This window comes from Bombina bombina, chromosome 1, assembly GCF_027579735.1.
Source record: "Bombina bombina isolate aBomBom1 chromosome 1, aBomBom1.pri, whole genome shotgun sequence".
In the NCBI taxonomy this organism is placed as follows: Eukaryota; Metazoa; Chordata; class Amphibia; order Anura; family Bombinatoridae; genus Bombina; species Bombina bombina.
The window spans coordinates 290,919,073-290,935,702 of NC_069499.1; the positions used below are offsets into that span (position 1 = coordinate 290,919,073).

Consider the following 16,630-nt stretch of genomic DNA (forward strand, 5'->3'; position numbering starts at 1 on the left):
TTCTGCGTACTAAACCTGGGTTCTTACCTAAGGTAGTCACTAACAGGAATATCAATCAAGAGATTGTTGTTCCATCCTTGTGTCCAAATCCTTCTTCAAAGAAGGAACGTCTTCTACACAATCTGGATGTAGTTCGTGCCCTCAAGTTCTACTTGCAGGCAACTAAGGATTTTCGACAAACGTCTTCCCTGTTTGTCGTGTACTCTGGTCAGAGGAGAGGTCATAAGGCTTCGGCTACCTCTCTCTCCTTCTGGCTTCGTAGCATAATTCGTTTAGCCTATGAGACTGCTGGACAGCAGCCTCCTGAAAGAATTACAGCTCATTCTACTAGAGCTGTGGCTTCCACTTGGGCCTTTAAGAATGAGGCCTCTGTTGAACAGATTTGCAAGGCTGCAACTTGGTCTTCGCTTCATACTTTTTCCAAATTTTACAAATTTGACACTTTTGCTTCTTCGGAGGCTATTTTTGGGAGAAAGGTTCTTCAGGCAGTGGTTCCTTCTGTATAATGAGCCTGCCTATCCCTCCCGTCATCCGTGTACTTTTGCTTTGGTATTGGTATCCCAGAAGTAATGATGACCCGTGGACTGATCACACATAACAGAAGAAAACATAATTTATGCTTACCTGATAAATTCCTTTCTTCTGTTGTGTGATCAGTCCACGGCCCGCCCTGTTTTTTAAGGCAGGTAAATATTTTTTAAATTATAATCCAGTCACCACTACACCCTTGGCTTCTCCTTTCTCGTTGGTCTTTGGTCGAATGACTGGAGGTGACGTAGAGGGGAGGAGCTATATAGCAACTCTGCTGGGTGAATCCTCTTGCACTTCCTGTAGGGGAGCAGATAATATCCCAGAAGTAATGATGACCCGTGGACTGATCACACAACAGAAGAAAGGAATTTATCAGGTAAGCATAAATTATGTTTTTGACCTTAGCGCTAGAGCTGTAGAAAGAGAAAAAGTTCGGGGAGAAAGCTTAGAGAGAAAGGTGGGGTAGAGGGAAGAGGGGGGGGGGGAAGGGGAAGGGAGAAGTAGGGGAGAGAAATGAAAAAAGAAAAAAAAAAACACTAAAAAAACTGCGAGTTTCCTCAACCTACTCTCCTGCTGATAGCTCATTTGTTTTGATGGTAGAAATCGCACATTTTTACAAAACTAGTTTTATATTAATATCACAAATGAACATTTAGATAATTTTATGTAATTTGTAAAAAAAAATTATTAGCTTAAAAGTGTGATTTGAGCTATCTTTGTAACGTTTTATTAACATTTTTTAGGCATTTTCTGATGAGCTTGAGAATCGAATTGAAGCAAAAGCAGGTGATCCCAGTAATCCGACCAAAGCAAGTTATGAAAAAGGTTCAGTTAAGAATTTTATATGATTTTTTTTTAATTATTATTATATAAAAGCTTCTGCTTTTTCTTCATTAGAATTATTTAAATTGTCAAAGATTTTTTTCATACAATGGTGAGAATTCATGAGAATATCAAACAGGTGTTACTTTCTCTAGGGAGGCAAAAACACTACTATGTTTCAGAGCTTTTCTCCACTCCATACTCCCAGATAGATGTGTGTGTGTGTATATATATATACATATATATATATATATATGTACTGTATATACAGCCAAAAAGAAATGAAGAGATGCAGATGGCTGTTTCCAAACATAACTCGACTTTATTCCGGTTTAAATGTCCGTGAGTACACGATTACAGATAGTCACAAACGTAGCATAGACTAGAAAATTACTGCTGACATGTTTCGCCTGTCAAGGCGTAATCATAGCTACAGTTAAAACACCTGCTAGCCTATTTAAGGTAGCTGGAGATACCTGATAGGTTAAAACTTAATTGATAAGTCAATGCTAAGGGTTTTTTATTTAACCCATTGATACACTTAATAAATAAGCAGCCTCAAAACATATGCATAATATGGGACACAATCCATGTATATTAGTGAACCACCTTATACATATTTAAATGTATTTCTGTGCTTATGCACATATATATGGCACATACTAAAATACAGAATATAGAATATAACCAGAAGAACAATAACCTGCTAAACATATGTATCAAAAAAATTACTCACTTATATGTCTAGAATTAGTGAATATAGTGAATATACACATACTGTATATACAGAGAGATATATAGATAGATATATAATATGTATCTATCTATATCTCTCTCTCTGTATATATGTATACTTGTGTGTGTGTATATATATATATACAGTGGGACCTCGGTTAACAAACGACTCGGTAAACGAAATTTCGGTTTACGAATGAAAATTCTGGGAAAAAAATGCCTCGGTTTAAGAATTTTTTTCGCAATACGAACAAATTATTTGGTTTTCAATGCATTCCTATGGGAAACCGTGTTTCGTTTTACGAATTTTTTTCGCAATACGAAACAAGTGTCCCGGTTTTGGAGCCTTTTGGAGCCATTTGCAGCAAGTTGTGGAGCCTTTTGGAGCAGGTTTTGGAGCCTTTTTTCTTACCTCCGGAACGCATTAATTGGTTTTCAATGCATTCCTATGGGAAACCGTGTTTCGGTTTACGAATTTTTCGCAATACGAAACGTCCCGGAGAACGCATTAAATTCGTAAACCGAGGTCCCACTGTATATATATATATATATATATATATATATATATATATAGAGAGAGACACACACAGATAGATAGATATATAGCTATATAAATATTTATATATCTATCTACATATCATTATCTCCCTCTGTGTATGTATATATATATATATATATATATATATATATATAGACACACACACACAGATAGATATATAGCTATATAAATTTCTCCTACATTGGTGTATCCGGTCCACGGCTTCATCCTTACTTGTGGGATATTCTCTTCCCCTACAGGAAGTGGCAAAGAGAGCACACAGCAGAGCTGTCCATATAGCTCCCCTCAGGCTCCGCCCCCCCAGTCATTCTCTTTGCCGCTCTGAACAAGTAGCATCTCCACGGGGTGGTAAAGAGTATGTGGTGTTAGTTGTAGTTTTTTATTTCTTCTATCAAGAGTTTGTTATTTTAAAATAGTGCCGGTTTGTACTATTTACTCTACAGCAGAAAGTGATGAAGATTTCTGCTAAGAGGAATATGATTTTAGCACCAGTAACTAAAATCCATTGCTGTTCCCACGCAGGACTGTTAACCAGAGAACATCAGTTGGGGGGAACAGTTTGCAGGCTTAACTGCTTCAGTTATGATCAGTCATTTTTCTAACAAGACCATGTAATGCTAGAAGACTGTCAGAAATTCCCTCTGGGATTGGTGAGCCATTTTTTTCTAATAGACTCTGTATAAAATGATGGCTTATATTTAGGGCTCTATGCTGGTTGACACTATTGTGGGCTTTAAAATCGATTGCTTTTTAGCATGTTTTTCACTATAAATAAGGTGTTTTTTCAGACTTTAAAACACTTTTGGGGTTTAATTTCTGCCTGGCACTTATTTGGACACCTAAATCTAGTCAGAAAGGCCCCTCCACTCTAGAATGAAGAGGGAGGAGGCCTAATTTTTAGGCCTAAATTGTGCAGTTGTTTTTTGCCTAGGCAATCCATGCAGCTTCATGTGGGGAGTCAAGAGGCATCATAAAAGACTCCAGGGAGGCTTATTTCCTGCTAAAATAATCCCTAATGAAGGTAAAAGGCTACAGTGAAATCTGTGGCTAGTACTGTAGTGTGTTAACTGGTTAATAACTGTTATTAACTCCGGTTTGGGCATTAAGGGGTTAATTGATCTGAAAATTTGTGTGCAATCTTTTCAAAGCATTAAGACTCTGTGGTGAAAATTTCATTAAAATCGGATGTTTATTTCATGTTTTTTTTTATGTTTCAGTAAAAAAGTGTGCATTAAGGGGTTAATTGATCTGAAAATTTGTGTGCAATCTTTTCAAAGCATTAAGACTCTGTGGTGAAAATTTCATTAAAATCGGATGTTTATTTCATGTTTTTTTCATATTTCAGTAAAAAAGTGTGTTTTTTTTATTATTTAAAGAGACAGTAACATTTTTGTCAAAAATAATTTTTATTGCATTATAGTTCTGTTTAAGTCTGTTAAACATGTCTGAGTCTTCAGATAGCCTATGTTCTGTATGTCCAAAGGCCAAGGTGGTTCCCCCATTAAATTTATGTGTGAAGTGTGCCATTGCAACTGTGCATGCTCAAACAATGAAATGGGGATTATGCAGATTTTTCTCCCCAGATTCAGATGGACCAGCAAACCAGAGACTCACTCCTCTGGTGGTTGTCTCAGGATCACCTGTCTCAGGGAATGAGTTTCCGAAGACCGAAGTGGATCATTGTCACGACCGACGCCAGCCTCTTAGGCTGGGGCGCGGTCTGGAAGTCCCTGAAGGTTCAGGGTCTATGGTCTCGGGAAGAATTTCTTCTCCCGATAAACATTTTGGAATTGAGAGCGATATTCAATGCGCTCCAGGCATGGCCTCAACTAGCGGAGGCCAAATTCATCAGTTTTCAGTCGGACAACTTGACGACTGTTGCGTACATCAATCATCAGGGGGGAACAAAGAGTTCCCTGGCGATGAGGGAGGTATCCAAGATCATCAAATGGGCAGAGGATCACTCCTGCCATCTATCAGCAATTCACATCCCAGGAGTGGACAACTGGGAAGCGGATTATCTAAGTCTTCAGACTTTCCATCCGGGGGAGTGGGAACTCCACCCGGAGGTTTTTTTGCTCAGCTGACCCAGCTATGGGGCATTACAGATCTGGATCTGATGGCGTCACGTCAGAACTTCAAAGTTACACGTTACGGGTCCAGGTCCAGGGATCCCAAGGCGACATTGGTAGATACCTTAGTAGCGCCTTGGTCGTTCAATCTAGCTTATGTCTTTCCACCGTTTCCCCTTCTCCCCCGGCTAGTAGCCAGGATCAAGCAGGAGAAGGCTTCGGTAATTCTAATAGCTCCTGCGTGGCCAAGCAGGACTTGGTATGCAGACCTGGTGAATATGTCATCGGTTCCACCATGGAAGCTGCCTTTGAGGCAGGACCTTCTAATTCAAGGTCGATTCGAACATCCAAACCTAGTTTCTCTGCAACTGACTGCTTTGAGATTGAACGCTTGATTCTAGCTAAACGTGGGGTTTCGGAATCAGTTATAGATACTCTGATCCAGGCTAGAAAGCCTGTCACCAGGAAAATTTACCATAAGATATGGCGGAAATATCTTTGCTGGTGCGAATCCAAGGGTTACTCATGGAGTAAGATTAGGATTCCAAGGATACTATCTTTTCTCCAAGAAGGATTGGAGAAAGGTCTGTCAGCTAGTTCTTTTAAGGGACAGATATCTGCTCTGTCTGTTTGGTTACACAAGCGTCTGGCAGCCATGCCAGATATTCAGGGTTTGTACAGGCTTTAGTCAGAATCAAGCCTGTCTACAGACCTGTGGCTCCTCCATGGAGTCTAAATTTAGTTCTTTCAGTTCTTCAAGGGGTTCCGTTTGAACCTCTACATTCCATAGATATTAAGTTACTATCTTGGAAAGTTTTGTTTTTTTGTAGCTATTTCTTCTGCTAGAAGAGTTTCTGAATGGTCTGCTTTGCAGTGTAATTCACCCTATCTGGTGTTTCATACAGATAAGGTCGTTTTACGTACCAAACCTGGTTTTCTTCCAAAAGTGGTTTCCAATAAGAATATCAACCAGGAAATAGTTGTTCCTTCTCTGTGTCCTAATCCAGTTTCTAACAAGGAACGTCTGTTACACCATCTTGATGGGGTTCGTGCTTTAAAGTTTTATCTAAAAGCAACTAAAGACTTCAGACAAACATCGTCCTTGTTTGTCGTCTATTCTGGCAAGAGGAGAAGTCAAAAGGCGACTGCGACCTCTCTGTCTTTCTGGCTGAAAAGCATCATCCGGTTGGCTTATGAGACTGCTGGAAGGCAGCCTCCTGAACGAATTACAGCTCACTCTACTAGAGCTGTGGCTTCCACATGGGCTTCCAAGAATGAGGCTTCTGTTGAACAGATTTGTAAGGCAGCGACTTGGTCTTCACTGCATACGTTTGCCAAATTTTACAAATTCATTACTTTTGCTTCTTCGGAGGCTATTTTTGGGAGAAAGGTTTTGCAAGCAGTGGTGCCTTCCGTTTAGGTTACCTGACTTGTTCCCTCCCTTCATCCGTGTCCTAAAGCTTTGGTATTGGTTCCCACAAGTAAGGATGAAGCCGTGGACCGGATACACCAATGTAGGAGAAAACAGAATTTATGTTTACCTGATAAATTTCTTTCTCCTACGGTGTATCCGGTCCACGGCCCGCCCTGGCATTTTGGTCAGGTTTAAATTTATTTTTTGTAAACTACAGTCACCACTGCACCTTATGGTTCTCCTTTTTCTCCTAACCGTCGGTCGAATGACTGGGGGGGGCGGTGCCTGAGGGGAGCTATATGGACAGCTCTGCTGTGTGCTCTCTTTGCCACTTCCTGTAGGGGAAGAGAATATCCCACAAGTAAGGATGAAGCCGTGGACCGGATACACCGTAGGAGAAAGAAATGTATTAGGTAAACATAAATTCTGTTATTTATATATCTATCTACATATCTCCCTCTGTGTATGTACATATATATATATATATATATATATATATATATATATATATATATATATATATTTACACTCACAACTGTGGCAGGAATTGGTATTAAATGTCACTTTGCATTGCTTGGTCATTTCCTGGCTCAACAAACTTGATAGCTTCATTGATGGCCATGAGGCTCTACAATGACAGCCCTATGCTGAGGTAACCTATTTGATGAAGAAGCTGCATAAATGCAAGAGCTTAAAGAAAAAGTGCTATGTTTAGAGAGGAAGAAGAGCAGGAGCATGAGAAGGTCCTTGCTGTAGTGGCATAAGCACTATTACACAAATGTCTTCATCCTCATCTTCTGTTGTTCATCCTCATAGACAATGTGAGACCCAATAGACTGGAGCAACAACGTTTTGGGCAGAGGCCCTTGGGTATTTGGTCGGGACCATCCATACTCCTACAAACAAGAGTAGTGCTTCAAAGACGGTGAAAGCCTACCTCTCTGAACCGGCTTTCATGTCCACTTAGCAACGTCCAAAGTGATAGAATTTTTTCTATCACTGGCAACATCCTCAAATCTCCACAGTCACAGCTTGCCCCAAACTTTTCAATCAGATGACATTGAAATTCAATCTGCCTAAGCTGGCATACCCTGCATTACATTTCCAGGCAGGTTGAATTCAGAATTAGAGCTGGTAGTGGCACCAGGGCAGCTATTAGGAATTATGGGGCCCCTTACTATACCATTGAGCATGAAAATCTTTGGTCAAATGACTAAAATAAGTGCACACTGTGGAGCATAGGCAAACCTGAAAATGTTGTGACGTTATTACAGATCGTTTAGTATGCTTCTATATATAAAAAAAATATCCATGAGTTTTATGTTTTTATATTATATGATGCAGAAAACAAAACCTCAGAGGTCAGGCACTTGTATGAATTAATTTATGTTTTTTCATTTAAAAAAATAACACGGAGTGAGTGGACTGTAAATATGATATATATATATATATATATATATATATATATATATATATATATATATATATATATATATATATATATATACACAGTATACAGGGAGTGCAGAATTATTAGGCAAGTTGTATTTTTGAGGATTAATTTTATTGTTGAACAACAACCATGTTCTCAATGAACCCAAAAAACTCATTAATATCAAAGCTGAATAGTTTTGGAAGTAGTTTTTAGTTTGTTTTTAGTTATAGCTATTTTAGGGGGATATCTGTGTGTGCAGGTGACTATTACTGTGCATAATTATTAGGCAACTTAACAAAAAACAAATATATACCCATTTCAATTATTTATTTTTACCAGTGAAACCAATATAACATCTCAACATTCACAAATATACATTTCTGACATTCAAAAACAAAACAAAAACAAATCAGTGACCAATATAGCCACCTTTCTTTGCAAGAATCCATCCATGGATTCTGTCAGTGTTTTGATCTGTTCACCATCAACATTGCATGCAGCAGCAACCACAGCCTCCCAGACACTGTTCAGAGAGGTGTACTGTTTTCCCTCCTTGTAAATCTCACATTTGATGATGGACCACAGGTTCTCAATGGGGTTCAGATCAGGTGAACAAGGAGGCCATGTCATTAGATTTTCTTCTTTTATACCCTTTCTTGCCAGCCACGCTGTGGAGTACTTGGACGCGTGTGATGGAGCATTGTCCTGCATGAAAATCATGTTTTTCTTGAAGGATGCAGACTTCTTTCCTGTACCACTGCTTGAAGAAGGTGTCTTCCAGAAACTGGCAGTAGGACTGGGAGTTGAGCTTGACTCCATCCTCAACCCGAAAAGGCCCCACAAGCTCATCTTTGATGATACCAGCCCAAACCAGTACTCCACCTCCACCTTGCTGGCGTCTTAGTCGGACTGGAGCTCTCTGCCCTTTACCAATCCAGCCACGGGCCCATCCATCTGGCCCATCAAGACTCACTCTCATTTCATCAGTCCATAAAACCTTAGAAAAATCAGTCTTGAGATATTTCTTGGCCCAGTCTTGACGTTTCAGCTTGTGTGTCTTGTTCAGTGGTGGTCGTCTTTCAGCCTTTCTTACCTTGGCCATGTCTCTGAGTATTGCACACCTTGTGCTTTTGGGCACTCCAGTGATGTTGCAGCTCTGAAATATGGCCAAACTGGTTAAGTGGCATCTTGGCAGCTGCACGCTTGACTTTTCTCAGTTCATGGGCAGTTATTTTGCGCCTTGGTTTTTCCACACGCTTCTTGCGACCCTGTTGACTATTTTGAATGAAACGCTTGATTGTTCGATGATCACGCTTCAGATGCTTTTCAATTTTAAGAGTGCTGCATCCCTCTGCAAGATATCTCACTATTTTTGACTTTTCTGAGCCTGTCAAGTCCTTCTTTTGACCCATTTTGCCAAAGGAAAGGAAGTTGCCTAATAATTATGCACACCTGATATAGGGTGTTGATGTCATTAGACCACACCCCTTCTCATTACAGAGATGCACATCACCGAATATGCTTAATTGGTAGTAGGCTTTAGGAGTAAGACAACATGCATAAAGAGGATGATGTGGTCAAAATACTCATTTGTTTAATAATTCTGCACTCCCTGTATATATATATATATATATATATATATATATATATATATATATATATATATATATATATATATATATCTCAAAATGCACACAATAAAGATTATTTCTACAGGTATTCAGTTTGAATGAAGATTTATTATAAGCATAAAGCATCATCATATAGTTATTATAAAAGCTATTACCTAAGGCAATTAAAATATTTAAAAGACTATAGCAAAACATGTATAATTTTAATTATATTAAAAAGCTGAAGCCAACCAGAAATTTAGCTATATATGGTGCTTTAAAAAATGTACTGCATTCTATTAGGAGGACATGAAAACCAAAATTTGTCTTTCATGATTCAGATAGAGAATGCAATTTTAATCAACATTACAATTTACTTCTATTATCTAATTTGCTTCATTCTTTAGATATATTTTGTTGATGAAATAGCAATGTACATGGATGAGCCAATCACACGAGGCATCTATGTGCAGCTACTAATAAGCAGATACTGAGCCTATTTAGATATGATTTTCAAAAAAGTATATCAAGAGAGTTAAGCAAATTAGATAGAAGTAAATTGTAAATTTGTTTAAAATTGCACACCCTTTCTAAATCACAAAAGAATCACAAAAGAAAAAAATGTGGGTTTCATGACCTTTTAAATTTACTTTCATTTGAAAGAGAGAATATTTTGAACACTATGTATGTATTTGGAACTATTACTACGTACTACTTTGCACCATGCAGAAAATACAGGGCCTGATGATTAAAAATTTACTGTCAAGGAGAGAAATCACATAAATATTTGGGGGCTTTTTTTGAGCATTATATTGTGATGTATATATCTCCCATTCACATCCAGAACACTGCATTGTGAGATAGACAGCTCTCAAGCTAAAGTTTGCATTTCTTTCATGTAATTGGCAAGAGTCCATGAGCTAGTGACGTATGGGATATACAATCCTACCAGGAGGGGCAAAGTTTCCCAAACCTCAAAATGCCTATAAATACACCCCTCACCACACCCACAATTCAGTTTTACAAACTTTGCCTCCTATGGAGGTGGTGAAGTAAGTTTGTGCTAGATTTTTACGTTGATATGCGCTTCTCAGCATTTTTGAAGCCCGGTTCCTCTCAGAGTACAGTGAATGTCAGAGGGATGTGAAGGGAGTATCACCTATTGAATGCAATGGTCTTCCTAACGGGGATCTATTTCATAGGTTCTCTGTTATCGGTCGTAGAGATTCATCTCCTACCTCCCTTTTCAGATAGAAGATATACTCTTATATACCATTACCTCTACTGATTCTCGTTTCAGTACTGGTTTGGCTATCTGCTATATGTGGATGGGTGTCTTTTGGTAAGTATGTTTCTTTTACTTAAGACACTCTTAGCTATGGTTTGGCATACTAAATATATGTATTGTACTTATATTTGCCATGATTCAGGTTTCAGTATATTTCCTTTTCTTGCAGACTGTCAGTTTCATATCTGGGAAATGCATTTTTAAGAAATATTTTTTCTTACCTGGGGTTTAGTCTTTTTCAAATTGACTCTTTTAAATTGCGGGCTGTATTAGACTCGCGAGGGTGCAAAATGCCAAAATTTATTGCGTCATTGTTGGCGCAAGATTTTTTGGGCGCAAAAGTTACGTTCGTGACGCAAATTCGTCATTTCCAGAGTCTTAGTTGGCACTGAGTCTTTCACGAGGTTGCGTGATCTATGACGCAAGTGTTTCGTTTCCGGACGTCTTTGGCGCCAACAAATATTTTTCTGTTTGTTGTGCGTCATACTTGGCGCCAAATATTTTCATTGTTTTAAGACCCCATTCCTTTTGCCTCTGGTCTTTTTTTCTATGTAAGAAGGCTATGCTGTTTGCATTTTTTTTCCCCATTCCTGAAACTGTCATATAAGGAAATTGATATTTTGCTTTATATGTTGTTTTTCTCTTACATTTGCAAGATGTCTCAAAACTGTTCCTGTATCAGAAAACACTGTTGGATTCCTGCTGACTGATATCAGTCCTACCAAAGCTACGTTAATTTATTTTAATGTTATGAATTTATATCTTTAGCTGTGGTTTGTAATAAGTTATCATAATAAACTTTTACATGCAGAGAAAATGTCCTTCAGTATTAATGCATTGTCTATTGCTATTCTTTTAACATCTAATGTACAAGATATACCTGGGAATTTATAAGAATATTTTTCTGATTCTATTCAGAAGGCTGTGTCTACCATCCCGCCTTCTAATAAAATGTAAAGGTCTTTTTTAAAACTTCTCATTTAGTTGATGAATTTTCAAATGACCGACAACATACTGAATTATCCTTCTCTGATGAGGATCTATCTGATTCAGAAGATCCTTCATCAGATATTGACACTAACAAATCTACTTTTTTATTTTAAATGGAGTACATTCGTTCTTTGTTGAAAAAGTGTTGATTATATTGGATATTGAGGAGACTAGTCCTCTTGATTTTCAAGGCTAGTTAACATTTAAATTCTGTTTATTAACCTCCTGTGGTTACTTCAGAGTTTTTTTTCCAGTTCCTAATGCTAGGGAATGGAATAGGCCTGGTACTGCTTTTATTCCTTCTTTAAGGTTTTAAAAATTGTATCCTTTGCCAGCAGTTAGTTTGGAGTTTTGGGAAAGGATCCTCAAAGTTAATGGGGCTATCTCTACTCTTGCTAAACGTACTACTATTCCTATGGAAAATAGTATTTATTTTAAAGATCCTTCAGATGGGAAACTTGTATCTTATCTAAGGAAAATTAATTTATTTTCAGGTCTTTTTTAGGCCTGCAATTTCTTTGGCTGATGTTGCAGCTGTTTCATCTTTTTTGGTTGGAAACTTTAGCGCAACAAGTATCGGATTATGATTTGTCTAGCATTGTTAACTTGATTCAACATGCTAATAATTTCATTTGTGATGCCATTTTTTATATTATCAAAATTGAGGTTAAATCTATGTCTTTAGCTATTTTAGCTAGAAGAACTTTGTGACTTAAATCTTGGAATGCTGATTTGATTTCTAAATCCAGATTTCTATTTTCTTTCCTTCCAAGGTAATAAATTATTTGGTTCACAGTTGGATACAATACTTTCAACTGTTACTGTGGGGAAGGGAGTTTTTTTGCCTCAAGATTAAGTTCTAAGGGTAAATCTTAAGCTTCTAACCGTTTTTGTTCTTAATAAAGAACAGAAACCTAATTCTTCCCCAAGTAATATGTTTCTAATTGGAAGCTTTCTTCAAAATGGAATGAATTCAAGCCTTTTAAGAGATCAAAGCCAGCCCCCACATTCGCATGAAGGTGCGGCCCTTATTCTAGCTTAGCTGGTAGGGGGCAGGTTAAGATTTTTCTAACGTTGCTTGGTTCAATTCGGTCCAAACTCCTTAGATTCAGAATATTGTTTCTCAGGGGTACAGAATAGGATTCAGAGTAAGACCACCTGTGAGAAGTCTTTTTCTCTCTCACATATTCCAGCAATCCCAGTAAAGGCTCAGACTTTCCTGAAGTGTATTTCAGACCTGGAGTTATCTGGGGTATTCATACCAGTTCCTTTCAAGGAACGGGGTCTGGGGTTTTATTCAGAACTATTCATTGTCCCAAAGAAAGAAAATCTTTTGAATTGTCATGTAAGAGTACCAGCTTTCAGAATGATGATTATAAGGTCTATTCTGCCTTTTGTTCAGCAAGGGCATTATTTGCCCACAATAGACTTATAGGATGCATATCTTCATATTCTGTTTCATTCAGATTATTTTCATTTTCTGAGATTCTCTTTTTTAGACAAGCATTACCAATTTGTTGCTCTTCCTTTCTGGCCTAGCGACAGCTCTAGGAATCTTTTCAAAGGTTCTCGGTGTTTCCTTATTTGGACAATATCTTGGTACTTGCTCAAGTCTTTTCGTTCTGTAGAATCTCATACGATTCAACTTCTGTTGTTCCTTCAAAGACATGGTTGGAGGATCTTTTTACCAAAAAAACATAATTTATGCTTACCTGATAAATTCCTTTCTCCTGTAGTGTGATCAGTCCACGGGTCATCATTACTTCTGGGATATTAACTCCTCCCCAACAGGAAGTGCAAGAGGATCACCCAGCAGAGCTGCTATATAGCTCCTCCCCTCTACGTCACACCCAGTCATTCGACCAAGAACCAACGAGAAAGGAGAAGCTAAAGGGTGCAGTGGTGACTGGAGTATAATTTAAAAATTTAGACCTGCCATAAAAAACAGGGCGGGCCGTGGACTGATCACACTACAGGAGAAAGGAATTTATCAGGTAAGCATAAATTATGTTTTCTCCTGTTAAGTGTGATCAGTCCACGGGTCATCATTACTTCTGGGATACCAATACCAAAGCAAAAGTACACGGATGACGGGAGGGATAGGCAGGATCTTTATACAGAAGGAACCACTGCCTGAAGAACCTTTCTCCCAAAAATAGCCTCCGAAGAAGCAAAAGTGTCAAATTTGTAAAATTTGGAAAAAGTATGAAGCGAAGATCAAGTTGCAGCCTTGCAAATCTGTTCAACAGAGGCCTCATTCTTAAAGGCCCAAGTGGAAGCCACAGCTCTAGTGGAATGAGCTGTAATTCTTTCAGGAGGCTGCTGTCCAGCAGTCTCATAGGCTAAACGTATTATGCTACGAAGCCAAAAAGAGAGAGAGGTAGCCGAAGCTTTTTGACCTCTCCTCTGACCAGAGTAAATGACAAACAGGGAAGATGTTTGTCGAAAATCTTTAGTTGCCTGTAAATAAAATTTTAGGGCACAAACTACATCTAGATTGTGCAGAAGTCGTTCCTTCTTTGAGGAAGGATTAGGACACAAGGATGGAACAACAATCTCCTGATTGATATTCCTGTTAGTGACTACCTTAGGTAAGAACCCAGGTTTAGTACGCAGAACTACCTTATCCGAGTGAAAAATCAGATAAGGAGAATCACAATGTAAGGCTGATAACTCAGAGACTCTTCGAGCCGAGGAAATAGCCATTAAGAATAGAACTTTCCAAGATAACAATTTTATATCAACTGAATGAAGGGGTTCAAATGGAACGCCCTGTAAAACGTTAAGAACAAGGTTTAAACTCCATGGCGGAGCAACAGTTTTAAACACAGGCTTAATCCTGGCCAAAGCCTGACAAAAAGCCTGAACGTCTGGAACTTCTGACAGACGTTTGTGTAACAAAATGGACAGAGCTGAGATCTGTCTCTTTAAAGAACTAGCGGATAAACCCTTTTCTAAACCCTCTTGTAGAAAAGACAATATCCTAGGAATCCTAACCTTACTCCAAGAGTAACCTTTGGATTCGCACCAATACAGGTATTTACGCCATATTTTATGATAAATCTTTCTGGTAACAGGTTTCCTAGCCTGTATCAGGGTATCAATTACTGACTCAGAGAATCCACGCTTTGATAAAATCAAGCGTTCAATCTCCAGGCAGTCAGCTTCAGAGAAATTAGATTTTGATGTTTGAAAGGACCCTGAATCAGAAGGTCCTGTCTCAGAGGCAGAGACCAAGGTGGACAGGATGACATGTCCACTAGATCTGCATACCAAGTCCTGCGTGGCCATGCAGGCGCTATTAGAATCACTGATGCTCTCTCCTGTTTGATTCTGGCAATCAATCGAGGAAGCATCGGGAAGGGTGGAAACACATAAGCCATCCCGAAGGTCCAAGGTGCTGTCAAAGCATCTATCAGAACCGCTCCCGGATCCCTGGATCTGGACCCGTAACAAGGAAGCTTGGCGTTCTGTCGAGACGCCATGAGATCTATCTCTGGTTTGCCCCAACGTCGAAGTATTTGGGCAAAGACCTCCGGATGAAGTTCCCACTCCCCCGGATGAAAAGTCTGACGACTTAGGAAATCCGCCTCCCAGTTCTCCACTCCCGGGATGTGGATTGCTGACAGGTGGCAAGAGTGAGACTCTGCCCAGCGAATTATCTTTGATACTTCCATCATAGCTAGGGAGCTTCTTGTCCCTCCCTGATGGTTGATGTAAGCTACAGTCGTGATGTTGTCCGACTGAAACCTGATGAACCCCCGAGTTGTTAACTGGGGCCAAGCCAGAAGGGCATTGAGAACTGGTCTCAATTCCAGAATGTTTATTGGCAGGAGACTCTCCTCCTGAGTCCATGATCCCTGAGCCTTCAGGGAATTCCAGACAGCGCCCCAACCTAACAGGCTGGCGTCTGTTGTTACAATTGTCCAATTTGGCATGCTGAATGGCATCCCCTTGGACAGATGTGGCCGAGAAAGCCACCACAGAAGAGAATTCCTGGTCTCTTGATCCAGATTCAGAGTGGGGGACAAGTCTGAGTAATCCCCATTCCACTGACTTAGCATGCACAATTGCAGCGGTCTGAGGTGTAGGCGTGCAAAGGGGACTATGTCCATTGCCGCTACCATTAAGCCGATCACCTCCATACATTGAGCCACTGACGGGTGTTGAATGGAATGAAGGGCACGGCAGGCGTTTTGAAGTTTTGTTAACCTGTCTTCTGTCAGGTAAATCTTCATTTCTACAGAATCTATAAGAGTCCCCAAGAAGGGAACTGTTGTGAGTGGAACGAGAGAACTCTTCTTTTCGTTTACCTTCCACCCATGCGATCTTAGAAATGCCAGTACAAACTCTGTATGAGACTTGGCAGTTTGAAAGCTTGAAGCTTGAATCAGAATGTCGTCTAGGTATGGAGCTACCGAGATTCCTTGCGGTCTTAGTACCGCCAGAAGAGCCCCCAGAACCTTTGTGAAGATTCTTGGAGCCGTAGCCAACCCGAATGGAAGAGCTACAAACTGGTAATGCCTGTCTAGGAAGGCAAACCTTAGATACCGGAAATGATCTCTGTGAATCGGTATGTGAAGGTAAGCATCCTTTAAATCCACTGTGGTCATGTACTGACCCTTTTGGATCATGGGTAGGATTGTCCGAATAATTTCCATTTTGAACGATGGAACTCTTAGGAATTTGTTTAGGATCTTTAAATCCAAGATTGGTCTGAAGGTTCCTTCTTTCTTGGGAACCACAAACAGATTTGAGTAAAACCCCTGTCCGTGTTCCGACCGCGGAACCGGATGGATCACACCCATTAATAAAAGATCTTGTACACAGCGTAGAAACGCCTCTTTCTTTATTTGGTTTGTTGACAACCTTGACAGATGGAATCTCCCTTTTGGGGGAGAGGATTTGAAGTCCAGAAGATATCCCTGAGATATGATCTCTAACGCCCAGGGATCCTGGACATCTCTTGCCCAAGCCTGGGCGAAGAGAGAAAGTCTGCCCCCCACTAGATCCGGTCCCGGATCGGGGGGCCCTCAATTCATGCTGTCTTAGGGGCAGCAGCAGGTTTTCTGGCCTGCTTGCCCTTGTTCCAGGACTGGTTAGGTCTCCAGCCTTGTCTGTAGCGAGCAACAGCTCCTTCCAGTTTTGGTGCAGAGGAAGTTGATGCTGCTCCT

General features: G+C 39.7%; 1 protein-coding gene across 1 annotated transcript in view; it reads left to right on the forward strand.

The window, feature by feature from the left end:
• Positions 1-16,630, forward strand: part of LOC128645218 (protein mono-ADP-ribosyltransferase PARP14) — a 285,203-nt gene that overhangs the window by 65,247 nt on the left and 203,326 nt on the right. Inside the window, exon 9 of the mRNA XM_053698043.1 lies at positions 1,275-1,356. Within this exon, the coding sequence (XP_053554018.1) occupies positions 1,275-1,356 (82 nt within the window). The remainder of the gene's footprint in view (positions 1-1,274; positions 1,357-16,630) is intronic.